The 27,392-nt window shown below is 49.3% G+C and overlaps 2 protein-coding genes across 3 annotated transcripts in view; one reads left to right on the forward strand and one right to left on the reverse strand.

Moving 5' to 3' along the window:
* The first annotated feature begins 761 nt into the window (after positions 1-761).
* The window catches only part of Scgdelta (sarcoglycan delta), a 215,685-nt gene continuing 189,054 nt past the window's right edge, over positions 762-27,392 (forward strand). Inside the window, exon 1 of one of the 2 annotated variants that reach the window (XM_076819864.1) lies at positions 762-766. In XM_076819864.1, the coding sequence (XP_076675979.1) occupies positions 764-766 (3 nt within the window). In that variant the 5' untranslated portion in view covers positions 762-763. Of the gene's footprint in view, positions 767-21,469; positions 21,941-27,392 lie in introns of those variants that run through there. The other variant, XM_076819866.1, reaches the window with a different exon arrangement.
* On the reverse strand, positions 15,805-19,231 carry LOC143373172 (uncharacterized). The gene is made up of 5 exons (XM_076820134.1): positions 17,273-19,231; positions 17,005-17,112; positions 16,688-16,903; positions 16,201-16,521; positions 15,805-15,993 (listed from the first exon to the last, which is right to left on the reverse strand). The coding sequence occupies exons 1-5, from the start codon at positions 19,229-19,231 to the stop codon at positions 15,841-15,843; spliced, it is 2,757 nt and encodes a 918-aa protein (XP_076676249.1). The 3' UTR covers positions 15,805-15,840.

Here is a 27,392-nt window from a genome sequence, read left to right on the forward strand (position 1 = left end):
TACGCGCACGCTGTGCCACGCATAGTATCGGATAATATTGCGGGGACGTGGAACGCGCAGCTCCTCTCGGGGCTTTCTTTTCCCTCGTTTGTCCCCAGTTTCTTTCGAGAGGAAAGCCGCTCGATAAATATAAAATCCGACTATACGATGGGACACGACTCCGCGCTCGAGTGAGGTGTAAAAAAAAAGAAGGAGAGAATTTCACGCTAGATTTGATTGGTAAACCAGGCACAGTCAGATTTTACACTCCGCCCGATGAATGCGCGCTTCTCCGTGACAGAATTTCATAGCGGCCAGAGTCGTGCTCGATTTTTCATTTGCCCCCGGTATTCGGTGCCGGAGGCTATTCTCTTATCTGGTTCACTTGTTGATAGAATTCGCAGCGAGCTTCTGATAGCGGAGAAAACAATGGAGAGTTGGACGTATTGCGCTCGAAAGATACGTGCAGTTTTCGAATTGGAAGCCCTGTCGCCCAGCATCGATAAACGTTCACGCGGGAAGAGTACGATTTATCGACAAACAAAAAGGTGTCAGGACCGGAGTGATTGAGCACGAGAGCGCAACATTGGCGACAACAAATTGCTTTTCGATTACTGATTGAAGTGGATTGGTTCCATAGCGGCGCGTTTGTTCTCCTCGCGGAGGGACAATGGACGTTCTGACGTTAGTATTTATTTATGAACGTTCCATTGACTTCTATTTCGACGTAATGAAAGCAATACAACGAATGGCGTTTAATACAGGGATTCACTTACCGGCAACAATGGTTTTTAAATAGCTTAGGAGCCTAAACGTTTCCACACAATCCAGATGGTACTACTATCATCGATTTTATGACGATATTAAGGCTCTGATAGTATTACCATTGGTTGACTTAAGCCATCGATTAGATAGATTGATATTAATTACCTGCGATTCGCCACTAGCGATGCTCCAGCGTCGCTCGCCTCGGTTTCGTGGAGATCGTCATCTGGTTGATCGTCGGTCGCCCCCATCTGCGGTCACAGGCCAAAGCTTTCGCGCGTGGATGGAGAATAAGTCGGACAAAGGGGGCAAGGACTGGGTTGCAGCGCGCCAAGTTGGCAAAGTGAGCGGGTCGAGAGGGTAGAAGTGGGTGGCGGCGAGGGGTTGGAAAAAAGGAATCTGGCTGGGGACGTAGGTGCGGAAGCGCGTTGAATCGAGTACGTGCTTTCCTCCGAGAGTTTGGCGCGCGACTGTGCTACTGGGTCCAACCCGGGCCACCATCAACCCTCTTATGGCTCTGTCCCTTCGTTTCAACCCCTCTTTACACCCCTCTCTCTTCGCTCAACTCCTCCTTCCCACCCTGGGTGGCGCTCCCACCAGAATTCTGAGCGTGACATACTCCTCTGTTCCCCTCTCTCTCCGTTTTTCTCCAGCGGGTTCTCGCGCTCTCCTCGCGTTCTCGCCACCCTCTCCTTCCGTTCCACGTTAGGCCGTTCTCCACCCCTTCGTCATCGACCTCTCTCCAGCGTCCACCTCTCCCGCGCAGCTTCATTACAACACCCTTTCCTCCGGTGAGCAGCTTCATCCCCCTTGTCTCTACCACCGACACTGTCCTACTCTCTCACCTCTGGCCACTTGCTAGGTTACCCATCCCCGGATCCTACCCTCTCCCTGTTTCACCGTTTCCGCTACCACCCTCCTCGCCACCTGCCTTCTCACCCATTCTCCTTTGTTCTAGCTCTTTTTCACGTACTCGTTATGTCTTTATTTCTCTGCCCGTCTCTCCTTCACCCCCGGCTGTTTCGTCGGCTTCTTTCTCCCGCCTCCCTCCCGGATCCGTTCGATCCTCTTCCCTCTCTGGGTCCTTTTATCCCGCTCTTTCCACCTCCCGATACCACCCTCTGTCTCCGTCCCTCGTCCCGACGCCACTCCGCAGCCTCCGTCCCTCGATCCACCCTGCCGTTCGACCGTTCTCTGTCCCACTCTTCGTTCACGCGCCTTCCTCCAACCACCCCCGTGGCCCCGGCCTCACTCTCGCGCAAGCAGCCCCTTCCTTTGACCCTATCGTGAAATCACCAGCGATGTGGACCGGCGGTTAGCGACGGTGCGCGCGCCGCAATTCAAAACTGCGGTTAGAAGGGGTCGTCGAAGATAAGGATGAGCTCTAAATATAGCGACATGGTGCTTAAAAGATCCTCATCCCCCTCCGGGCAACGGCTCTTTTCCTCGCCTTACGTGCTCCTTTTAGCGCCCCGCCACGAATTCCCCGGACTCGTCGCGCCGAATGGCCGACAGCCAATAGGGCCCTTTACACGGACGGTCTTGCGCGCGGTCCGGCCCGCGGGCCGGCGCGCCACACGCCGCGCGGCCCGCAAAAGTACGTGAGGCCGGATCGTGGCGCTCCTTCGCGCGGGCCAGAAGGTCGTACCCGTCACTACTTAGAGATAGGGAGTTCGGGCTCCCATTTCTACGTCGACTCCAGATGCTTTGTACACGATCCACCGCAGTGGTGTATTGTGTTCTACCTGTTCGATGTATATTATCAATCTGCGAAACGATCGACAAGACACGATCGCGATATACGTTCGCGAAAAGTATACAAATTCCTCGATATACCTGGCCTATAAAGGATATCATAAATGCTGTTACTGTAGGGTACACTGAAACATCTGTTTTTACGAAGCTAAATTTGGTTGACCTGAAGGTGCTATAAATTCTAGAAATGGTTTATGACTCAGTTATAACGAGTGTAAAATTTTACAAGGGTACATTAAAAAATGTCCAAATGTTTCCCCGGCAATGCGATGGCAAATGAAATTGCAGTTAACACATTCACTGTTGTGACGATCATAAATATTACTATCAACGGCAATAATTACCATGTCACTGCTTGTTTTAATATAAAAACTAATATTGATAGACAATAAATACATATAGGTATGCAAGTGATGTTATGTCTAAGATAAATGATGAAGAGATGTAATATGCAAGATGTTTTGAAGAAGGGGGGTAGTCTTCTGATTGCTCGTGATGCAGGTCAAATTTTTCACCCACGCTCTTGCGTGGCGCGCAGCAAGAAAGCATCACAGTCCTGCCCGCGCGCCAGAAAGCACCACGCTCCTGCCCGCGCGCAAACCTCGAATCCAGAAGAGTTTTCATAAGAGACAGAAAAGGTAGTTAGAAAAGGAAAAAACGATACTTGGAACCAGGCTCGTTGCGCGCCTCAGGATTTCCGACAGTGCGGACGAGTCTGAGGCGCGCGACGAGCCTGGCAGCCGATCCTGGCAGCCAAAACTCCAAACGCAACGCCGTCGATAAGCCGTGCCTCGATGGGTTTCGAGGACTTCGACCCTCGAGACCAGGGGGGCCGTACCATGTTGCCCCCTAAGACGTGGCGAATAAAAAATTCTACATTTCGCACCGGATCTTGGCGAAAGTGACGTGGATCGTTTCCTTATGTTTTCCCGATGAAAATGGTCCAAAAAACGACACAAATCGGATTGTAATTAAGGAATCTTCATAATAAATTGATTTCCATAACTTCGTTAAAAATAGTCCGATTTACATGAAATTTGGTATAATTTTCATTTGAAAAACGTAAAGAATCCATCGGTATCACTTCCATATCGATACGATAAAGAATAAAGTATACAGTTTTTCTGAAACAGGTATGAATCCTTGGCCAACCGCAGCGAATCGAGGTCGGCGACCCACAGTCGAGGGTGAAATATTCATTACAACGTATTGAGAAATTCTTTACTCTTCGTCGTATCGATATGAAAGCAACACTAATGGATTCCTGGCGTTTTCCCAATTAAAATGATAACAAATATCATGTAAAACGGACTGTTTTTAACGAAGTTATGGAAATCAATTTATTATGAAGATTCCTTAATTACAATCCGATTTGTGTCGTTTTTTGGACCATTTTCATCGGGAAAACATAAGGAAACGATCCACGTCACTTTCGCCAAGATCCGGTGCGAAATGTAGAATTTTTTATTCGCCACGTCTTAGGGGGCAACATGGTACGGCCCCCCTGGTCTCGAGGGTCGAAGTCCTCGAAACCCATCGAGGCACGGCTTATCGACGGCGTTGCGTTTGGAGTTTTGGCTGCCAGGATCGGCTGCCAGGCTCGTCGCGCGCCTCAGACTCGTCCGCACTGTCGGAAATCCTGAGGCGCGCAACGAGCCTGGTTCCAAGTATCGTTTTTTCCTTTTCTAACTACCTTTTCTGTCTCTTATGAAAACTCTTCTGGATTCGAGGTTTGCGCGCGGGCAGGAGCGTGGTGCTTTCTGGCGCGCGGGCAGGACTGTGATGCTTTCTTGCTGCGCGCCACGCAAGAGCGTGGGTGAAAAATTTGACCTGCATCACGAGCAATCAGAAGACTACCCCCCTTCTTCAAAACATCTTGCATATTACATCTCTTCATCATTTATCTTAGACATAACATCACTTGCATACCTATATGTATTTATTGTCTATCAATATTAGTTTTTAAATTAAAACAAGCAGTGACATGGTAATTATTGCCGTTGATAGTAATATTTATGATCGTCACAACAGTGAATGTGTTAACTGCAATTTCATTTGCCATCGCATTGCCGGGGAAACATTTGGACATTTTTTAATGTACCCTTGTAAAATTTTACACTCGTTATAACTGAGTCATAAACCATTTCTAGAATTTATAGCACCTTCAGGTCAACCAAATTTAGCTTCGTAAAAACAGATGTTTCAGTGTACCCTACAGTAACAGCATTTATGATATCCTTTATAGGCCAGGTATATCGAGGAATTTGTATACTTTTCGCGAACGTATATCGCGATCGTGTCTTGTCGATCGTTTCGCAGATTGATAATATACATCGAACAGGTAGAACACAATACACCACTGCGGTGGATCGTGTACAAAGCATCTGGAGTCGACGTAGAAATGGGAGCCCGAACTCCCTATCTCTAAGTAGTGACGGGTACGACCTTCTGGCCCGCGCGAAGGAGCGCCACGATCCGGCCTCACGTACTTTTGCGGGCCGCGCGGCGTGTGGCGCGCCAGCCCGCGGGCCGGACCGCGCGCAAGACCGTCCGTGTAAAGGGCCCTAATAACTCATTGGATGCGTCATGCAGTTTCCGAAACGCGGAACCGGCGTTCTTTCGTTTTTCGATCGCCGGATAATGGAGGTCGATCGCCGAGTTCTCCGAACGCAGCGGATGCTTTCGTAGACCGAGCGAGGGGCGCTGGGGTTGAGGATACACTGAAGTTTCGAAATCCAAGGGATTTGGAAATTGTTTGCAAATCTGGAACCGATGTTGGCACGGTGTAAACGAGACTGACAAGGAGAGTATTTTAATAATCATAAAGAGAGGTGATAACAGTTTTTCATCAGCAGTTATTGTTGGTTGTATCGTATAACTATGAGATGTTGACGCTACAGATTGTACAACACATTCTACTTTTTTTTGGCCTTCCGCTGATAAGATCCGTCCAGTATGTATTTCTAATTGAAATCCACTTCGATCTGAATTATATATATTTTGAGATCCATACGTTGCAATCAAGGACTTCACTTCCTTAACAAAATCTGCAGCTTTAACTTTCAAAACTATATCGTCTTCTATTGCCTTTCTTGTAACAAATTTGCTTATTTTTCGTGAAACAATGCGATGGGCTTCTTTAAAATTATTTACCCACTAACTGTGAACGCAGTTTTCACCCCCCAAATATGAAAACGGGGAAAAATAAAAAACATGTATTTCTTATTTTTCGGTCCTCTATAACATATCCAAAAATCAAAACGATCGGAGGCGGACCCCTAAAATACTCTCCTTAGTCGAGATTCACGAGAAGCTTTCGCAACTCCTTGCCCCTAGGTGGGTTTAATAAAAACTTGAAGCACGGTGATGTAATTTAGACGCGGGGGACGGCTTCGGAGCAGTAGGGAAATCGCGGGCATCCCTAGCAGACACAGCTATCCCCAGCGATCGTTCGAAACGGTTGATTTGCAGGTGGAATTCCGCGAGCACGTAGATGCACGATGAGGGAGGAATTACTTTCGAAAGAAGTATCGGCGTGTGACGCGCGTCGCAGCGTGACGCGTGTATAAATAAAGATCGGCTAAGCCTCGTCCTGCTCTGTAATTACGGTGGAACTAAGCTGGGTATTCTGCGGATCGGTGATCCTTCGTCCTGGGCGCGGCAACGCCATAGGATCTCCGCACGGCTAAAACCAATTTGGAATTAATGTACAACGTCCTGCGAAATTAACGTGACGTCCTTCCGGGTAGAAGTGGCTGGCCACTCCATCCGTCAGAAAATGTTCTCGGAAAGATCCCTGGATCCCGATGTTTCACGCGAAAAGATATACCCGCGTCCATGTCACTTCTATTCCTATTTAGGTCTACGCCTAATTCCGTTCCCCCTCAACAAGCAAATGGGAAGCAAAAGGTGAACAGTCAAGTCTTACCGAGGGCGCGGATTATCATTCGAGACCATCAAGGTCGTTCACCTCAATTATTGTTGCAGTAAGAGGGCCATCAAAGGGCTATTTTTTTCCAGGGCGGTTAATCCTGCTAACGAATGCGAATCACGTCAGCGGTCTGACTTACCGTGTAGCAAGGCTGTACCGTGCAGCCGTGGGACACGGGGATTACTCTTGCGAGATTAGATACCGGATCGCGGTGCGTTAAACGAAAGACGACATCAGAACAATAAGTACTCCCGTGCTACTTCACGTACGTGTGCTGGACACCAAATACACCGTCGCTCATTCCATCTGTCCTCTTTAGCAGAGGGCACGACGTGTTTCGCGTGCCACGCGCCATGGTAGCGCCTACACGTGTGCGCGCGAATTAATAATTCTGGAGACTGGGCGAGTTAAGAGGAAGGTGAAAAATCTCGGGCGGCCTGAAACGGTGCAGAATGGCGTCTCGTGAAACTGGACCCGTTCTGTCGTCGATCATTTTAAATAAAACCCTTGTCTCTGATATTTCGAAGTATTTCGATAATACATCTCGTTCAACTTACGCGAGACATTCTTTGTGCAATTATCGTCTCGATTAAGATCGGCAGTGAATTAAACGAGCTAACGGTGAGGCAAGGTTTCCGGGACGAATTTTTTCCCGGCAGACAAGTCGAAAGGAAATTCCTGCTGCTGAATGGCGACAGAAATAGAAACCCTCTGGAGGAATATGTCTAACGAGACATGTTAGAGAGTCGCGAACATGGAAACCGTGGCGGATTCCTTCTGGTGAGTGTAGCAAGCGCAGAGCGAAATGAAGCTAGTTCGCGGAAATGCAAGAGGAGGCTGCCGGCATCCTATTTCGCATTAGATAGCTATTGTTTCGACGACGATTGTCTGTTGCAGCGGCACACAAGGGGGAGGCAAACGCGTTTTAAATATTCACCAATATCCTGGTGGCTGCGCTCGCGAGCGCGTCCTCGCTCTCGCTCTCTTCTTCGGAATTGAAAAACATCGATCCGCTGTCGTTTTCGGTGCGGGGAAAACCGTGACGTTCGATTATGCCGCTTTCGGTAAACGGGGAACGGGCCCGTAGTTCTTCGGGGAACTATAACCAGACAGCGACGTATAATTAGTTCGACACACGAATTTCAATTAAAGTTCCGTTCGTCTGTCTGCTGGATCCACCTCCCGGGAGAGGGCGGGGGGAGCGAGATCTCTTTCGAAGATGAATCGGGGTTACGACGGAGGCCCCGGGGGGAGGATGGATTTAATTTAGTTTTAATTTAATTCCCGGTAGAACGCAACAACGATCCCCGGTAGCAGCGCGGGCGTCTCGTGCCTCGTTGTTTCGAGCTGATCCCGTGTCAGGCGGGGGGTGGCAGCGGGTGGGAAAAAAAAAACAAAAACAAGGAAACAACGGAACGGCAGAGAATCGACGAGCGCGGAGCACCGAGGACGACACCCACGAGCATGAGATTAGGAATGCAAAAACAAAAGGGGATGATCAAATGGATTGGCGGGGGGTGTGTGGCTAGATGAGCGATTAGGGTGTGGGCGGGTGGGTGTAAAGAGTGAGACGAAAAGAGAGCCGGTTAGAGGCTCCCAACCCTTGCCGATAAACCGACACATACCAAACCCTTTCCCCCCCGGTCGTCAGTTTACTCGCGGTTCACTTGTCATTGGCAAAGATACAAAGATAATTGGTCATTGGGGTATGCCGTCGCACGGCACCGAGTGAGATGGACGAAACCAAGTACTTTGAAGAGGCCAGCCACTTTGAACAGATTTGCTTTGGCCGTTGTTTCGGCCTGGTATTTTAGTTTAGATCAAAAGACTGACGCTGCTGGCCAATTCAACCGTATCTAAGCTGCCGACTCTGTCCGTCTCTCTCTCCCCCTCTCTTTCTCCTCCATCAGGACGTTCTCTATGACCCTGTCTATTTATCTCTAGCCGCGCGCATACCTCCGAATCCCCGTTGCACCGCTTCCAGCTCGAATTCTGTTGCATAGGTATATGAATATGCACGCTGCACCAACGTCTACCTTTGATACCTCGTATAATTCGTGGCCCATGACGCGGGCGCGAAAAGCGGGCCAGGGGATCGAAAGTGGACGAAATTATTTGGCCGGTTGCGGTGCCAGCCCCGTTAATAAGATTTCCCCGCTGTCTGATTAATGGCTTAGCTCGTAGTTAACGCCCCGGTATTTCTGCGTTTTCCATCGTTTGTTCGCGCCGGAGTAGAACGGAGGTGGCCGAGGACAGCGAATGACGAGAACGTTGGAGTAAAAACAGAACTCGGCTCCTTTATCACAGACCAACCACCTGACCTTAAATCCAGTGACTACGTTTCGCGAGTCTCGCCCCACGCGAACCTCTGGCGGTCAGTTTCTCATTATGACGCGGAAAGCTCGAAATTCGACTCCTTTCAAGAATATCGCCAGAAGATCGAGCAACTTTCCGGCGCTGAATATAATGTCTAGCCGAGGCGGGTGCGAAGAAAGGAGGGAGAGAGACCGATGGGGATGGTAGAATGATGGCGAGGCTCGGGAGGCGGAGAATCGGCACCGCCGTGGCTAGGACAGACATGCATGGTACGCAGATTTGCATGTCAATGGCAAGTAATATAAATTACACGTAATTACCTTGCCGTTCGAGAGAGCCGTGAATTTTATTCCGCTCTATTTCGAGGCGCGGTCACTTGGAGCGATTCGTGCGCGAAGATCGGGTCGATTCTCGGACACGGGAGGCTAAATTTAATCGCTTCAGAGAGCTGCCCGGTGTTCTGATCAGCGTCCTCGAAAAATTAATTCCCAGAGACGCGCCCCCAAATTCCGCGCAGCCCCATAGGCGCGATCAGGGTTGATTTCGTTACTTAAAGGGTGGATTTACAATTACAATCGCAGCAAAGTCCCGCGGCCACCAAACTATAAGAAACTTTCGCGGCGAGTTAAACCATCCAATTATTGTCCGGTGTTCCCAAGTTTAATAATAAACATCGAGTGCGATAACGAAGCCCGTTCCAGACGCTAAGAAGCTATGGCCGCCGAGCGTCCTCCGCCAGTAACGTATCTAGAATACGCGCTCTCTCGTGCTGCCGTCCTCCGACGGCACGCCATTATTTCCAAACGCTGTCGTACATTCCACCGTAAACAAGGAACAGCGCCCTTCGTCCAGCGCTTTTAAGACACTTCGTCGACTCGCCTCATCGCTTTCGGATTACAACCACTGGCTGTTACCCGTTACGAGCCGGGCGGCACTAATTTCCAACGGGTGGGAAGAAATTCCACCTTGCTGTAGTTTTACGCCGCTCGAATTAAATCCCCCGAGCGTTGCATATGCCGGTGAACGCGCGCTCTTATCCAGCCCTCGATCTACCAAAAGTCTGGCTATCGTTGAAAGAAAGGGAGGCTCGACGCTCCTTTTCGCGGACCTATATCGCCCGTTTCCGTAGCGGCCGCGCGGCGATACCATCGCGGCGTTTAATCTTTCAAGTTTTTCCTCGAAATGCTCCGCGGAAGTTTTCCAGTTTGCCAGGAGGAAGTAAGCCGGCTGAGCGGCCGCTAACTTCGACGCGCCCGGCTCTTTTTAATGTTTATGCTTTCCGAGGCGCTTAACGCTGCCCATGAATATAGGCTACCGCCTACCCGCCGAGTTACGCCCGCCCGCTAGCCGACTCAGATAATTAGAGAAATATCGCTTAATAAAGTTCACTGGTCTCGAGCACCGAACACGCTGCACCGCACCTGATCCTTACCTGCTTCCTGCCCTGTACCCCCGGCGTAGCTGCTGCTCCCGCGAAGCATCCGCGGCCGGGGCGGCGAGGGTTTACGCGTTGAAAGTGCGCGCACACCAAGTACAATCGAAACTTTGCTAAGTGTCTGCCAACGGGTCGGATTAGACGAAGGCCGGTTACCTTCGCTGGCAGGGAACGCTTGTAATTACACGAAACTCCCGAGTTTCTCTTATTTTCATTTCAATCTGGCTAGCGAGTAGCGACGCGTAAGGTGTCGTTTAGCAACTTCCAAACGAATAATCCATTCTCGGCCCGCCCTCGCGAGATTATCCTCGCTCTACCCTCAGCCGGTCCGGATTCGTTCCTGGAGACAAGAGGGGTGATCGACCAACCGTACGTTTTATTTTACTTACGGATCACGGATTCATGGGCGGTATAAAAGACGTGATTTTAATGAGAGCCGATCCGCGGAACGACACGGAGCAAGTAGGTACCCCGACTACCTCGAATCCCCAAGCAGCTCGCAGGAGCTACCGTTTTAGAAGCTATAAGTCAACCCCGACGCGCAATTATCCCCTTCCCCCTGTCGGCCGTCAGAAACCCCCCTCTATCATCGTTCGCCACGGGATTCCTGGCGTGATTCGACCTCGCAGGGTTATATCTTTCGAAGATGGCGAAAAACGCGGAAAAAGGAGCCCGCAATGGAAAGCCTCTTCAAAAATACCATCATTTTCGGTCTACCAAAATGTCCTCCCCTCTCGTAAGTTCGTTCCCAAGTTGAAATCCTGTGGCCACGGGAGTGCTACTGGTTGCGAGTAATTTTTCCGCCAATGCGCACCGTTTCTGTGTTCAACAGGTATTCCAGATTCAACGAGTTTCTGTTTATTGACCGTGGGAGTATCGCGTAACGCGTCGCACTAGGTGTATACCCGGGAACAATCTCACCAGATCCTGCGCGTAAAGTAGTCCCCGAAGTTTGTAGCTGGCAGAAACGAACGAGGAATGGAAGACGGAGGAGCGGTAACAGATCCACTGCCCGCCGCAAGAAACAAATTATGCAGAACGTTCTAATGAACCGTAAGAGATGATATGCTTGGCAAGCAGCGGGAAGTCCGGCGGGCGTTCGACCATGAGCATTGTCTCTGCGCAAATTTTGCGGCGAGGCGCATACAGCCCAAAAGGGTCATCCCCAATTCGGTGGAGCAAGGGCTCGAGGGAAAGGGCTATCCCTGAACCGTGACTCGTACGTCTGATATCGGTGCAAAGTAAAGGCTTTGACCACGGCTCCGTATGTAAATATACTTTGCAGCCTTCTCTGCGATGATGGCAACCTATGCTGTCTCCGGACAAGGGGGTTTCCTATCGATCTCCATCGCATCCGAGTCACTTGGAGCAAGGAAGCGAATCAGCCTGCCAGGACTTCGCCACCGCTGAGGATTCAACGGGGCAGAGCTTGACCCCGTCCGATAGAGTTATTCGGTTTTCCAGCTCTCATTGTTGGAGAGTCCAGGGTTTGGAGATCCGTGACCGCGACGTAATTGCAAAGAAGTTGAGACTTCGCGTAGAAATCGTGCTGCTCTTCTTGGCAAAGTACGAAGTAGCTTGGTGCCCGGGCAGAGCACGATGCTCGATTAAAAGTAGACGAGGCCAGGTGAGATCGATCGTTCATTTTTCGCGCGGAACCCGGCGTACGTGTCGATGAATCCGCGTCCTATTTACGGTCAGTTTGGAGCAACGCGACCGAGGGTCCATGCAAAGGGCTCAAAAAAAGATAGGAGAGACCACGTACATTCGTCCGTGGTTGAAGAGGGTTTGGTGAATCCATCTGGAAACGCCGGACGGGCCCGCGCTTTACCCTGCTCGCGTCATTACGCCCTGCACACATTTTCTTTCGCACTTCCGTCTAATTGCTTTGCTTAGGTGCAAAGAGAAGGGAGGTGGCGAAGTCACGTGTCGGCTGTACTATTACTCGAAGCTGGACGGGAAATCTCCCTCGTTTCCCCCTTTGTTCAAGGCAAAATCGTAGAAACGTACCTTCAGTTTCACTCCCCGTGGACGGCTCTTCTTCGTCCACTTGCGGCGCCGTGTTGCGACCCGCGTCGAAACAAGCACTTCCATCGTTCGCCTCGCTCGGCAGGCAAAGTTTCTTCGGCGCGGCGAAATTCCACCGGTAAAACTGTCGCGTCGCTGGACCCCCGAGGCGTTTAATTGTACTTGATCGCGGATGTCCGCGCTCGCATAATCAGGGACGGTCGACGTGTCACCGGGTCAAAGGACAACGAGAGACTGACCGATCCACCAAGCTGGCCGCCGACGACACGCTGTCCTTTGGCAATAAAACGTGACGCAGAAACAGAAGAATCGCGTTATACCACTGTGCCACGGCCGTGTAACTATGCCGGGAGTAAACGCGATGGGAGCGGCCTTCCGGGTGAAACCGGACGTTCGTTGAAGTCTATTACGCCGCGCTGTTCAACATTGTGCAATGTCTCGTCGGTCTCGAGAGTTTGTTGAAATTTAACGGGAACTCGAAGAATAGGAGGCGCAGAACAGAGGGAGCTTATCGAAGCGTGGTCAACGGGAACGCGTGGCTTCAAACCCACGCTCATTCCAATGACGTACAAATATTTCTGGTACATACGTCTGAGCATCATCCCATCCTGACTTCGCGCCAGATATTCCTCTTTTCACTCTGCGGCAACTTTCTTTCTCCGTTTTCAGTTAACCCGCCGGGCTTCTTCATTTTTCCTCTCTTATAGGTACACAGTGCTTTCCCGTTCGTTCGGATCTTATCCGCTCTCCAGCGGGTACCTTGTTTATTATATGAAACCAGCACCCTCGCGTCTTAACGATTCAATCAGGAAGCGCAGAGGAAGGTATTTGCCTGGTTCCTCGGGGCTGTTGCGCCTCGGTTCTTCGCTGAAAATTCGTCGAATCCACCCCGGGGGGAGGTGTTGGTTACAGGTAGACGAAAAGTCGGGGCCGGTAATTTCTTCATCTTCCGGAGTGACGTGGAAAAGAAGAAAGGGAACGACTTTGATATTCTTGCCGATGGTCGATAGAAAAATAAGGCAGAGAGGAGGACGTTGGTTGCGATGAGGATAGAGAGAGCCGACGAGAACGATGCGGAGATAGAGTCATATAACAGGCACACTTCTGTTATACGCACACCGTCACAAACTCGGCGACAATAGATCGAACTGGCGCGAATGGTCGGCAGGAAGCGCTTCCCATTTCGTTTGTGAATAGCTACGTACGTTCTCTCACACGTTCCGATTGCCTGTGTAAGTCGAATGAACGTAGCGAACCGGATCGCCCTAGACCAACGGCGCTTCTCCGCGACCTATGTTGCGGAACAAAAACGCGGTCATCCGATTTGATCACCTCGCGCCCGCTCCGTCCTCCGCTCATATTCGGCGGCGTCGCGTTTTTTTCCGTTCGTCGAACCGGAGAAATTAAACTTTCCCGGCGTCCGCCCGCCGACATCCCCGTTTCCCTTCCACCGCCACTCCCGCCTCCCTCTCTAATTCACGCGTCACGTTGCATAAAATCTCCAAACAGGTACAGGGGATTTGCATACGGCCCGCTTGTATGCAGCGCGCGAACCGAATCTTGATCTTTTCAGGAGCAGCTAGCCTGAGAAGCAGCGATTCGAAGTGGGACCGCGGAGGAGCAGAGCTTTTAAATGCAAACTTGATCGCATGAATAAAAGATCCGAGGCGGGGGCTCGAAGAGCGGGAGCGACAATGCGTCCTGACAGCCAGCTAGCCGTGTCACAGCCTGTAATTGCTGATGTAACAACGATGCCGATTCGTTACGCGCCTAATAATGCACATACGTGTCGCCGGATCGATGCAGCCGGCTTTCCTCGAGCAACGATCGGGGCGCTTCTTCGCCGTTTCTCCTTTTCAGTGGCGCGCTCACGGCGCAAAAGAATCCGTGGGAGGGTTCAATCGCCGCGCGATCCTTTTCCTGAGACACTACAGAGGAACGCCGAAGGTTTAAATTGAAGTAATTAAAATCCAGGCATAGGGTGGCCAGAAAGTTGGCTATTGTCAGTCGGGAGCGTGCGCCTTGTTAAATTTCTCGGTCGAGCGCAAGTCTCTATTCCAAGTGGAGCGAAACGGATGGTCAATGGCCAATGATGACTCTCCGTCCTTCTCCAGCCCCTTCCGACCACCCCCGGCTCGTTTTCTCCTCGTCGACTTTTTCGGAATCCTTTCTGCTCCTTTTTTAAGGTCTCTTTTACTCCCACCCCTCCCGCCCGGTCGTCTTTTCCCTCGTCGCCCCTTTTTCCATGGACGCTACCACATGGGAAATCCCTTGAAAAGGAATTATAAAGACCGGCGCAGCTAACGAATAAAACCACTGTGGCGCGGTGATTTCGGGGAGAATTCTCTTTCGCGTTTTATAGAGTTTCATTAACGAGGACATCAGTGACGTGTCGCGAGGCCGGATTTTATAAAAAGGAAACTTTCTCGCCTGCGTTCCGTTCTTCCGTTCGCCCGGATAATGATATTTTATTTCTTCTCGGGAAATGACTCGAGTTACGGTGTCATTGCAGCTCAGCGGAGGAGAAGGATGGAGGGCCTCGTAAGAGGATACATCGGAAACGAGACGATTTACAGTTCCACCTTCCGCTTTTTATTCTTATCTCTTTTTAAATCTCATCTGCTTTCAAGCCCCGTAGGATGGATCCGTGATTTCGAGGCGTGTCCCCGCTGTCGCGGCCAGACAACGACAGGGACACCTTAGCGATACGTTTCCAATATCCCTCGACGTCTCGTTTGCATTATATCGGCCGTGCAATTATCGACATCGGCCATAACGAGGACGATCCGTTCGCGGTCAAAGGAATCGGTCGGAGTGACGTCGAGATCGTGTTGTTCGCTATTTATTGCCGCCACGGTGAAATGCATCGTTTATTTTCACATCCAGGGCGCAAAAGCAGGGCGAACGCAGTTAACCGTTCGGCTTCTGAAACGCGAACCGCTCACCCGGTCTTTTCATCTTTTATTCTGTTTCGAGCGGGCGATTATTCCGTGACGGTTCACGGTAAATATCCCAGTTTAGCCACGGGCGTAGATGATGAAAATACCACCCCCTCCCCGCCCTCCCAGAATATTATGATGCTTCGCGTATTCCGTTTCCCGTCGCGGTTGAAATATGATCGATGCTTGATATTCGTTGAAATGATGATACCGAGCGGCCCGTCAGAAATTCCTCGCGTCCCCCGCGCATTCGCGGAGGCTTCAGAGGTTAACCCTTCCATTTCGTACGCAAAACGGTGCTTTTGACATCGTGTCATCGACTGGACCGGCCGTATCGGTTACACGCACGCCCGCACGGGCTCATTTATAAGGGAAACCGATGTGAGAGAGCCTGAAACGGCCGGCCGCCATCGCGTCGTTGATTTTTGATGCTCATTCTGTGTCCGTCCGAAATTTACTGCGGCTCAATCAAATGTAATTAAAATATCGATGCGTCGGTACGATCAAAAGCGACGAAAGCGCAAAAGCAAGTAGCGCGAACATTGCGCGGTAATTGTAATAATTCGGTTTAACGAGCCCAAACAGGTGGGGGAGATGTGCTTTGATATCGTCGCGCTGATATGTAGGTACTCCGCGCGACGCGTCACGGACTGTAATGTGCGTTGAAGAAAGATGACGGGCGAAACGAACGTTTAGGAGACTACTTGGACGCTGTCTGCCACTTTCAGACTCGTAATTTGATTAATATCCAGCTCGAGATGCGCGAACGCCTCGTCGTCCTCCGTCTGCCTTAGGGTTTTAAGATCCATTGATACGAGTGTCTTCAGAGCTTCCGGCGGCGGAACCTGTGACAGCAGGTAAGAGGATTTCAATGCAGCCTGGCGTAATATTATAATACTCGGAAGCAATGGGTTTAATTTATCGGGTGTCTTTAGCGCGCTTATGTGTTATTTGGCAAAGGCCAATTTAGAGGCAAATATATGGGAACAATGCATCCGAGCTATAACCGTCGGTTTAGCCAAATTTCATCCCCCAATTGACGCTGATGTTACCTCGGGATGCTGCTGAAGCCATTCGACAAAACCTCTCACGCTCTTCAAATGCGTGATGCCCTTCCAGACCACGTCCATCGTTTCCAGATCGCGCGGCACGTTCTCGCATTCTAGCCACAGCTTTCTCACTTGATTCTTGGGCGGGACGAATTGCAGTTCCCATGGCATTGTAGTGCCAAAGGCTTTAGTTTTCGCAGATGTTTCCTCAGCTTTGGCGTCCCTCATCAAGTGATTCCTTGTCATCGCGAGCATACTCGCGCCGGGGTTGTTCCTTGTTAAGGCTACCTCCGCGGGCACCACTGGCATCTCCTGGATCGATACCTGTTTGCAAGGCAAAAAGGAAACGAAGGATATAGACGCAGCGAGGCGAGCTGGTTACGCCAACTCTCAGAATTATTCTCGGTGATAAGCAATAAAAATCGAGCTTGACCGTAGCAACAGTTGCCGGAGCCAGGTGCCGATGCTTCCCTGAAATCTGATCCCTTACCTGCATCGCTCTACAAGCCTCCACGTTGAAATCGATTTCAAACATATCCCTGAGAACCTCCTCGTCGACAGTCGTGTCCGTGCCACCTAAAGTTTCGAGCCACTGGCAGAAGTCCTGGCAGATCTTCTTCATCACATTGTCGGCTCTCATTCTCAGCGTCGCGTCCGGATCGTAGCCCTCCATGTCGTTCTCTTTTAAAGGACGCCATGTTATAACCTGTTACGCAAAACTGACCCTGTTTCATGTCCCTTCTTTTACGCGACTCGTTAAGCACTCCCGCTGAAGAATTACCCGGGGATGTCGAACAGATATCGCACCTTGCGTCTTGGCCGTATCAGAAATAGAGCGTAAGGATTGTATCTACGTTGACCCACTTCTTCCTCGTCACCGATTGACTCGGTGTCTCTCGGTGTCGGTGGATGCACCTTGATAATTATAAAAAAAAAAAAGAAGGCGTCGTTAAAAGGACACAGTAAAGTGGAACGGCTCGTCAGAGTGCCAATTAAGTACAATGCTATCTAAGAATGACACGAGACTGCGATACCATTCCCTTTGGCTCTCTTTGAAGTGGGATATCGACTACACCTCCAATGATGTTAATCTTCTATCGAAGGTAGACAGCGTTTCCTCCAAGGCAGCTTTCTCATCGATGCGGCGACGTCTCCCAAAGATGTCCGCGAACGATGTCTCCTTTTTCGGCTGCCACTCCGGCAATCCCAGCAAAGGCGCAATGAGAGTGTAGGATTTTGATGGCAGGATGTGTCGGAGGATGCGGGGGTTGCACGGGGGTGGCTGAGTCGTGGAGAAAAGTAAGTCGGAGGGGAACTTGTCGGGGTACAGATAGCGTTTAGAGTCCACTAACAACCTCGTTAGCGTCGTCATCGTTTCGTCAGTCCGTTTTGCGTTGGTCGTCTTGTTTGTAGCATTCTTTGACAGGCGTTCCGAAAACTCTTTGCATAAGCTTTCCAACATACACGTCGATGACGCGTTCTCCTTAACGTTTGCCAAAGTATCTACGATCTCGCCTGTTCTTCTGAGCGGCACCGTTGACACAGGTTTCGAAGGATCGGTAGCTCGCGAGAAAACATTATCCTGAACGGAGGCTAATTTTTGTAACGCGTTTGTCAACGAGGCAGTAACAATTTCCGAGCTATCGGGCACAGCATCAGTCCCTTTTCCGAGGCCGTGTTGTTCCTTCTTCGGAGTTCCGAGCTCTGTGTTTTCGAGTGCCAGCTTCTTCGTGTCTATTTTAGATTTATTCGTTTTGTTCGGAACGTCGTCGTAGTCGTCGACGGAAGTGCTCTTTGTAATCAATGTCGATTCAGTGAGAGCAATTCTATCCTGCAGAGTCGTGGGCTTCCTGAGTCTCAAAGCTCTCAGGGGCTCCAAACTAGGCCTGAAAATCGTGGGAGCGTGACACGGCGCTACATGCTTCCGTTTAGATTGGTCGTCGCCTATAGAAACCGAGAATGATTCGTCCTCGACGGAACTTACACTGTGGACCGAAAAAGAAACTTTCGATCGCTCCAAAGAAGCAACTTGCGTGCATTTTGCATTGTCATTCAAATCTTTTGTCACTGAAGTTAAGCCGCTGTCTCCTTGATCCCCTTCATCATTCCTTGTAGTTACTTTATTTTCCGAACTTCCTGAATCCGGGATACCCTTCTGTTCCACTGTCTCCACTGGTCCCTCGACTTTTTCTTGAAACGAGGAAGGAGTTTCCTTAACGATTCCACTCTGGGAATCAGCATGCTCCTCATCGAACATTACACTCCTGTTCTTCGCTTCAGAATTTAGGATTCTTTGTATTTCATCCTCGAAGCTGGGTATGCTTATGGAAGTGGACTCCAGAGACGCACTGGAAGGCGAGGCAGAGCGTGCGGCCTCAGGATTTATGGTTCTTCGTAAAACAGTCATGGGGAAAGAGATCTTACGCGGCGATTGAGTTTGGAACGATTTGTACATGCACGGCAGACATCTGTCACGGTTTTTCCGTGGATAACCAGATAATTTCGGGATAGATGATAGAATACTGGCCGAAGGAGTTTCCCGAGTCTCGGGGTGTATGAATTGGGGGCTCGGTCCTGATGTAGAACGTGTCCCCGAGGGAATCGTCTTCGACATTGTCTCCTCCAATTTCAAAGTTGCACGCTCAACATCGGTATCTATGAATTGTGAATACTTAAGCGACTTTCTTTTCAACTCCACTTGCGAGGATTCTTCGTCCTCTTGTTTACGTCTTCCAGAGTCTTCCGATTTACACAATCCCACACTTTCATCGCCGTGGTCGGAAGGATCGTCGCCTGATTCGGAAAATCTGTACCTGCGATCAAAATCTAATTCTTTACTTCTTTTTAAATACTTTAGCGCTTTGTAAGCACATCGAGTGGAGAAATCTGAGGGATTTGGAGCTTTCGATGGTTTTCGAAACTTCTTTTCGTCTTTGTCTATCGTGCCTACAGGGTTTTGAAGGGATGCATGAGATATCGATGCTGGAATATCCTTTCCTCGTGGTAGTCTTGGATATTTATGTTCTGGATGCATCGGTAAACGTTTCCGCGACTTTTTTAATGTCGGATGCGAGGCTGATATGGTTGGAAATGCATTCAGTGATGAAGGAGTTGTAGAATAGGTTGGCAAACTTTCGTCTCGCGCTTTCGGTTCATTTCGGACGCCGAAGGAAGCACGGATATGATCCACTTTTCCCGGGAAAATTCTACTGGAACTAGGTCGAGGACTTGGAGTATCTAATTTTGGGATTCGTGTAACTTTAGACGGAGCATCAAGATTACACGATGGACCTGAACTTTTTGAAAGAGCTCGAGATGGGGCTTTCAGTATTGATTTTGGAAATAATTCTCTGCCGTTGTAGTGTCCTTTATTCGGATTAAGCCTCGATTTTGGGGACGACAACTTATGCAAAGAGTTTTCGGATACTTTAGAACCATCTGCATCAGAATTAGAAGAAGGAATTGAATTAAAAGCTTTATTGTTACTGTAAGTATTAAGGCTACGAAGTTTAGTATCATGTTCGGGAAAGGAACGATAGGAAAAGTGGAGGAAGGGATCTCTTACTACGAGTAACTTCTTCGCCTCTTCATCACACACTTTCTCCCAATACTCTGCGGATTTTGGAATCGGATATTCCCACCTGCCAATCGAAGGGCAAGTTTGTAAAGAATAAAATCACAACGAAACGAGAACGCGTCGCACGAGCCACGTACTTAGTTCCCGTAATTTTCATCTTCCTGTTGGAGGAGACGTATTTCTTACATTTCTGTCTGAACAACTCACTCATTTTTATAGAATTTCGAATAAAAAAAATAGGTTCATCCACGTCAATAACTGTTCGCAAGAAATTTCTGATTTCAACCGGGGGGTGCAGCCTGCATCGCGACATCTACTGAGCAACAGTTTTCAGCGTGATTTCGACTATCGATCAAACAACATTTGACCGAATTCAAGGGACATGCGTACGGAGTGTGAACGATCCCCAAGCTAAGGGTTGCTTTGCGAGCCAACAAGATAATACCCTGTAAGGGCACATCCACAGAACATTCTATTTAACCAGCAGACGCTCAGCTCGATCAATAGCCGCAATAGTAGGTTTCATACTGAAAAACGTGGCCTTTATCATTTGTTGCTTAACAGTGTACGAAACTAAAAAAATCGCAAATAGAAAATTCCAAACATGATCGTCGTAGAAAGCAAATTATTCTTCCAAATATTTTAATTATTCTGCAAGTATTCATTTACTTTTTCACGAAGTCCAACAAAAACTATTTAAACATTTTAATTAATAGTTTGCAATACGTGAATACGCATAAGCATTAACATTTATCGAACATTAAAACATCGAGAATTGAATACAATTCATTCGACGTAGAATATCATTTCAAAGTCCAAGTCCAGATGTTACAAACTGCTTTGTATGTATCTGATATAGTTCAGTATGTATCTGGAACAGTATGTATCTAAACAGGGTTGTACCTTAACTCAGGCCGCGCTCGCGCGAGTGCAGATGTGAATGGCAACAGCGCTACAAGCATTCGCGCTATTGCAATCATGTGTCGATATAACCGCCACCTATGGGCTGTTGCTAAAAGAGGGTCATGTAGATGCCAGCAGACGGCACAAGGCGCTTTTGGCTGTCTCCCCAAAGGACTTTACATTTGACCACAGACGAGGTGTAGGATAGGTTTATCCTATACGTCGTCTGTGATTTGACGTAACCGACGGGGAAGAAAACGACAGACGTTTTAACAGAGTCCTGTGCCGTGTAGAAAAATTACCCCTGAGATAAACGTCAGTCAGTACGCGCGGAATTTATCGTAGCGCACCATTAGTATTGTAACTTGAAACGCAGGTTTTCCCTCAGAAATTGATTCATAATGTTAAAATGCTTGATGAACGACGGAATGGTGGCAGATTATTATTAATATGAAAGATTTCCTCCTACAAAACCCGCTGTATTGAAACGAATAACTGTTGAAATAAATAGTATACACATAACATAGTAATTAGATTACAAATTAACATTGTAAATTCATTTAATAAATAGCAGATACCTTAGGTTATTTTACGATAAACAGGTCAGAAAGTACCAGTGTATATATCATGTAACGAACAACTTCTGTACTCAATATTACTAGTTTCGTTGATCAGTTTATTATTGGTACCCGCTAACGCCGTTTGAAGTTTCGCGCCGTCGCGCTTTCTTGGCGGGCCTGGCGCGGGGGCCGTGGAGCGTCGCTAGTATTGCTACTTCATTCGCTTCCGGGACGTCGCGTTGGTCGGTAACGCGACAGCTTCGCGCGCGTATCTTTTAAACCCGAGGCTTTCCTTGTGCCGTAATAAGTCTGTAAAGTACTTCTTAACATCGCGAACGCCTTCCTCTACCGTCAGTGCAATGTTTTACGCGTGTGGACTGTCACTTTTCAGTGAAAACTTTCGTAAAAACGGTCGTGTACTCCGCTCCAATGCAAACATTTAACACGTTCGTTGTACGTCACGATAATGTCGTCGCGTCTTGAAATAATTGTAGCTTTCTTACGATCGACTAAGGGTCAGTAAGAACGCCTAGCTTCTCGGGAATTGTGACGTATTTTACGTGGGATATGTGTCCACCAGCGTGCCCTTCGTCTCGTCTAACCGGACACGTTCCGCTTGCGGTCATTGCTGTTTGGGAGTTCGAGGAATTTCAACGGTTTGGAAGCGTGCCCAACACCAGACAAGGAACGCACGACAACAAAGGTACGTGCGATGTATACTTCGGCGACATTGCCTGACGGGTATGAATGCTTCGGAGGGATACGGAAATTTTAGCAAGCGTCACGGCTCGCCGGCCGAACAGCGGTAGCGGGAAATAGCGGGAACACGGCGGCAGTGTTACCACTTTGCTTCCGGCATCTCGCAAGCTGCCGCCATTTCCGTCCGAGCCGTTGAGCTTTCTCGCGTTTGGCGGGAAAATTAGATGAGTGCAAATAGAGATTAGGGGGAGTCGTAGCGAATTTGACTGAAATGTTAGGAATTTCGTAGCGATTTCTTCGAAGCGATATAGATGCAGATGTGTATGGAATATAATATTCATATATAGGGTGAACCACTGTAATATTGTGCTCTAGGCAATTACTAAGCTCTCTAATTGTACAATAAGAGTCGTCCTTTTCAGTTTCTTTTAACAAAATAGTGTTTTTTTTTTAAATACAGTCTAGCAATAACTTATGATAATACAATTTTAATAAAAATACAATAATAGTATAATTATCCAATTTACCAAGTCACAGTGAATCGCCTTATATAAAAACACACGCAATGGAATTTTATAATAATATTTATGCAATGTCAGCTTTACTTTTACATTGAAAATGCATTGTTATTGAAATTATCAACGCTATCGTCGCAGCATTTTGAGAAATTACATGAAAATAGTTCGCGCTCTATTACGATATCTCCACACATGACTTTCAGCAAAGAAACAAGCAATTTACATACCCATATTAATCGAAAGGATACAACAATAAGAGTTTCCCCTTACTTTTCTCATCCCAAATCGTTTTCGCCATCCTCCATCGACGCGATTTCACTTTCCCACACCATTTCGCTGCACCCCGTCTCACAAAACTTCTCCCATGCAGCTTGCCCGCCCAAACAAATGTCGGCGCAGTCCTCAGACCGGCAGACAAAACATATTCCACTGCGGGGGAGCGAATTGGCCCGAGATCGGTATTCTAACTCGGCCTCATCTATCGGTCAATCAATCTTCTCCATTCACTCGTTCATTCGCGTGGTTCGGCAATTCTCGAACGTGTCGCTGACCAAGATCGATATTTCCAAATTCTCGTCCGCGGTATATCCCCGTCGAGGGCGGGTCTTTGATCCACACAGCGGCGCGCTTTGCGGGACTGCATCGGGGATACGTGCTGGAATGAGTAATTCGTGGTTCGGCGGAGTTTGACAGTTCGCTAAAAAGCTCTCTGTACCCGCAGGAGGTGGCTGGCTGTCAGGAGAATACGTTATGCCGGTATATCGGGCGGGTCGGGCGCGCGATCGCGCCCGTGCGCCTCTGCTGCTCCCAGATACGCTTTAATGCCATGTTCACACTGGCCTCGGGTCTGACCGCAAGGAGGCCATTAGCGTGCGCGAATTTCAACGTTCCTGCGCCCGCCGATCAGTTTTTTTTTTTTTTTTTATCGTGCCCGCGATCTCGATCGACTGCCCGCGATAGGCTTTGCTGTTGTTGGAACGCAGAAGCCAGGGAATCGTCGCTATTCTCACGCGCGGATGGTAAACGAAACTAGAACGGGGGATGGGATCGTAAAGTTAAAAGTGGAAGTCTGTACGTAAAACTGTATTAGGGGGAGTCGTATCGAATACGTATCGCGTAGAGCTGTAGGTCGAATTGTGTTTTCATTCTTCGTTTCGTTTCCAATTCTCTTTCGATCATCACTCCCACCTCCTTGCTCTGTCTCCCCTCTCCACTCCGCCTGCGGTATTCGACAAACAAAAAGTTCACTGCTGCGCTACCCCCATAGACCACCAGTACCTACATAAAACCGTACAGAAAGGATCACGGAATATAGCTGTTGTAATGCTAATAATATTATCACACATGACACGTTGCAAAGAATTAATTGCGTACAACTAATTACAACTGCATCCGGAGCATAATAATTGAACGCCGATTACGTCATATAGTTCACTCAACCGCGTTAATATTGACACGGTTTATATTAACCAAACACGGGTATTGACGTTGCACCGATTAATTGCATGAATTTCGGACAATATTCCCGGGCTCCGGTACAACCATGCTGTGGATCGCAGTTGTCGTTGGAATACCAGCAGCCGATGTTCCGTGAGAACGTGGCTTAAGCTTCTACCTGGTCGTACGTGCGCGCGTAAACGCGCGTCCCGTGTCCGTGAATGCTCGCAGACGGTCCAAGCACAGTCGGGATTCGCGGGAATATTTGAGCAGCGAATGTCTAAGCAGTATAGGGTATCAGGGGCGGTGGTCGTTGTGCGTCATTCCGACAGGGAACGACGAGGTGGTGAAGTTAGTTTTGCGAGCTTGATAATAACGGCGGCGCGAGAGTGTGGTTACCAGTAAAACGACACTCGAACCGGCGAAACGCGGTGGGGTTGAGTTACGAGAAACTTTGCGATCTTAGCTTTTCAAGCTACCTTGGTATCGGGGTAGTTTTTTCCCGCGGTTGAACTCAACTTTACCCGATGTTGAATTCGAAAAACGAGCAAGTGGATGCTGTCCTAGTTATCCTCGTAGTAGGCGGAAGAGATCATCCCCTTGATTACAATTTATTTATCGTGGATGGTCGGCTGTGGTCGGGTCGGAAAAAAGTTTGTTGTGTTCGGAAGCTGGCCGAAGGCAGTTAGCCAGTGTAAAACAACGGGGAAAGTGGAGGTATGCGGAGGGTTTGGTATGCGATATTACCGCGGGCTCCAAGTGTACGTACGGGGCTGAAACAAGGTGAGAGCTTTCGGAGCTCCCGGAGAGCTTTAATTTAACTGCTGCATACGTCAGACATATTAAAGATACTAACTCTCGGGCTGGCGCGGCCTCGCCGGTGTTAACCGGTCCGTAGCTTCTTGAAACTGGCTGCTCGAGCGCCTTATGAAATTTTACATCGACGCCTGTTACGCCTCCACACTCTTCTTGTCCGGTGGCTCGGAGTTTTAAAGATAAGGGTGCAATTGGTGAGCTTAATTAGGAGCGGGAAGGGGAGACTCACGTACGTTGCGCGTACACGAAAAGTGGAAATTAAGTTCGAATGGGCGAGGGCTCTTGGAGGGATGAATCGAAAGTGTTGAATGAGATGTTTGCTAGAGACAGACCACCCTCTTCGATGAAACCGCCCGTTCGTTCTACCTGCTAGTAATCCAGTTGGATCACGCTTAGGGATCTGGAGGAAGAATAGTTAAAACACACTGATCTAATGATTATTCGTCGCACAGCCGGCAATTAGAACCTACCACCCTCCACGTGCTAACGCTAAACCGATTGGGACACCGCGGTCTAGACGGTGGCGCGGACCTGCACAGCCTGGCAGAATAAATTTGGGAACAGTCGGTCCTCGGCGAAACGAGATTAGAAAGGTAACTTTGTTCGCCAATCAGCCGGCTCAAGAATTTCAACTCCGTCGAAGTGGATTCCTGGCCGAATTAAGGGTAACTCTTGTTACACGCTCCGTTTGCCACGATCGAAATAATTCCCCGCGAAGGTGAATCGAACGAGCGCCACGACGCCAGCTTCGATTTGTTTCTGCCCGTTTGCACAGCACCCGTCGGTTGTTCCTCGCGCCTCCTTTAAACCGTTCCATCGAATTACGATTCACTCCACCTTTCTTCGCCCAGCGAATTCCATCCCCTCTGCCTCTCTCTCTCTCTCTCTCCTACCCTCGAGAGCCACTTTCATCGGTTTCACTCTGGCGATAATCGACCGTCGTATCGACTAGCCGCGACGTTATTATAGAGGATCCCCGGCAGAAATTACTTTTATCGCGGCGTCTTCTCGGAGAAAAGCTACGTAAGATCACGGCTGGAAGTTGGCGCGAGTCATAAACGACGGTGGAGTACGTCGCTCGATTATGGAAAATCCCCTGGTGTCTCGTTCCTCGCCTCTGATATTGTCGTCTTTCCCATCCCTCCCTCTGCGCCACCCCCGCCGTTGTCCTCGTACACATCCTAGACATAGCGAGGGACCGGACGTCTTACGCGGATCCATGGGTTGGCATACTCGCAAGTGGAACAGACAGGGTCGGGAGAGGGAGGAAGGGCTTGAACCGGAGGACGAGGAGAAACGGGGTGGCTGAATCAGAGGAGAATGGACCACCCCCTGTTATCAGCTTGGAGCCAGCCGCCTTCCCAAGCCGACAAATTACTACATCCCCACCATCGCTATTCTGGTACCAAATCAAGCCCCATACCGGACGCCCATGTCTCTCCGTGTCCTCTACTCTCTGCTGAAAGATTCGCCTCCTCCGATGCTTCATCCAGGAAGCTCGTGTTCGCGGGAGTCGCCAGGGACGTGAAACAATCGCGGTTTATTCCGCCCGAACTTCTTATTCGTCGGCGCTGAACCGCGCTCTTGTAAGCCTCTCGCGTCGATAAAAACCTTGGCTGCATGTACAGGAGGTTTCAAGTTCGTGGATAGCAGTTTAGCGGTACAATTGAGTGGCCGGACTCGAGGCAGTGCTCTCGTGTTTACGTGCAACACGAATATCCATCACAGCTCGCTGAACTCGGCACGCTTTCTGTGCGTGTAATCACAGAAACGACTGCCAGCTTGCGATCTAATTAGAACTTCTTCGTTCCTTTCCTCGTGCTCTATTCGCCACTCGAGCTTGCACCTGCAGCTCCTGGAACGCTCTGTGTATCTTCGAGACAAGCTTTGCGACTCGCAACGCGTTCTCCTTAGCCGGCTCAATGAAGCACCCGCGTCCCGAGCAAAATGGACTCGGCACGAGACAAAGAAGTCTAGATCTCAAGCGACAACATAGCAGCGGTAATCCTTCTTGTTATTTTCCCCGCTTTTGTGGATTACCACCGGTTGCAAGCATACTGGTACCCAGTGGCAATTCCTCCCGCGGAACACGAGTAGTATTTTTCAACCGATAACGTATTGTTAATAAACCCCGACCATTTCTCTCGAGAACTCCGTTCGGCGGGTATGGAGACATCGCGGTGAGAAACAGCAAGAGCGGGATAGATAGATAGAGAGAGAGAGAGAGAGAGAGAGAGAGAGAGAGAGAGAGAGAGGGGTGGTATTCGGGTTAAGGTGGGATGACGTCGAAACGTATGGCCGCTGATTTATAAAGGAAATAATTTCGCGGGCGCAATTTCTTACGTCGGCTATGCGGGGGCGTACAGCTGAACAGCTATGGGGCTCATCTACCGTTAAAATTCATTACTCCCGCTAAAAGCGGCCCTTAATATCGGGCTGCCGCGAAGCTGAAGGTTTTTTAGCCCCATCTCGGGCCAGCCATCGCGGCGTGCCCCGCGCTCGCTCGCTTCTGCCTCGCGTATCGAGCGATTCCACGCGAGCACACGTACGTACGTACGTACGATGCCAAGCGGGGATCCGGTTATAGAATGTTTTCAGAACCCACGGGGGTTGGTAGGGTGGCAGGGTTACGTGGCCGCCCTCCCCGCGAGATGATATATATTTACGCCCGCTCGCTGTACCGAA

This window comes from Andrena cerasifolii, chromosome 9 (assembly GCF_050908995.1).
Source record: "Andrena cerasifolii isolate SP2316 chromosome 9, iyAndCera1_principal, whole genome shotgun sequence".
Classification (NCBI taxonomy): Eukaryota; Metazoa; Arthropoda; class Insecta; order Hymenoptera; family Andrenidae; genus Andrena; species Andrena cerasifolii.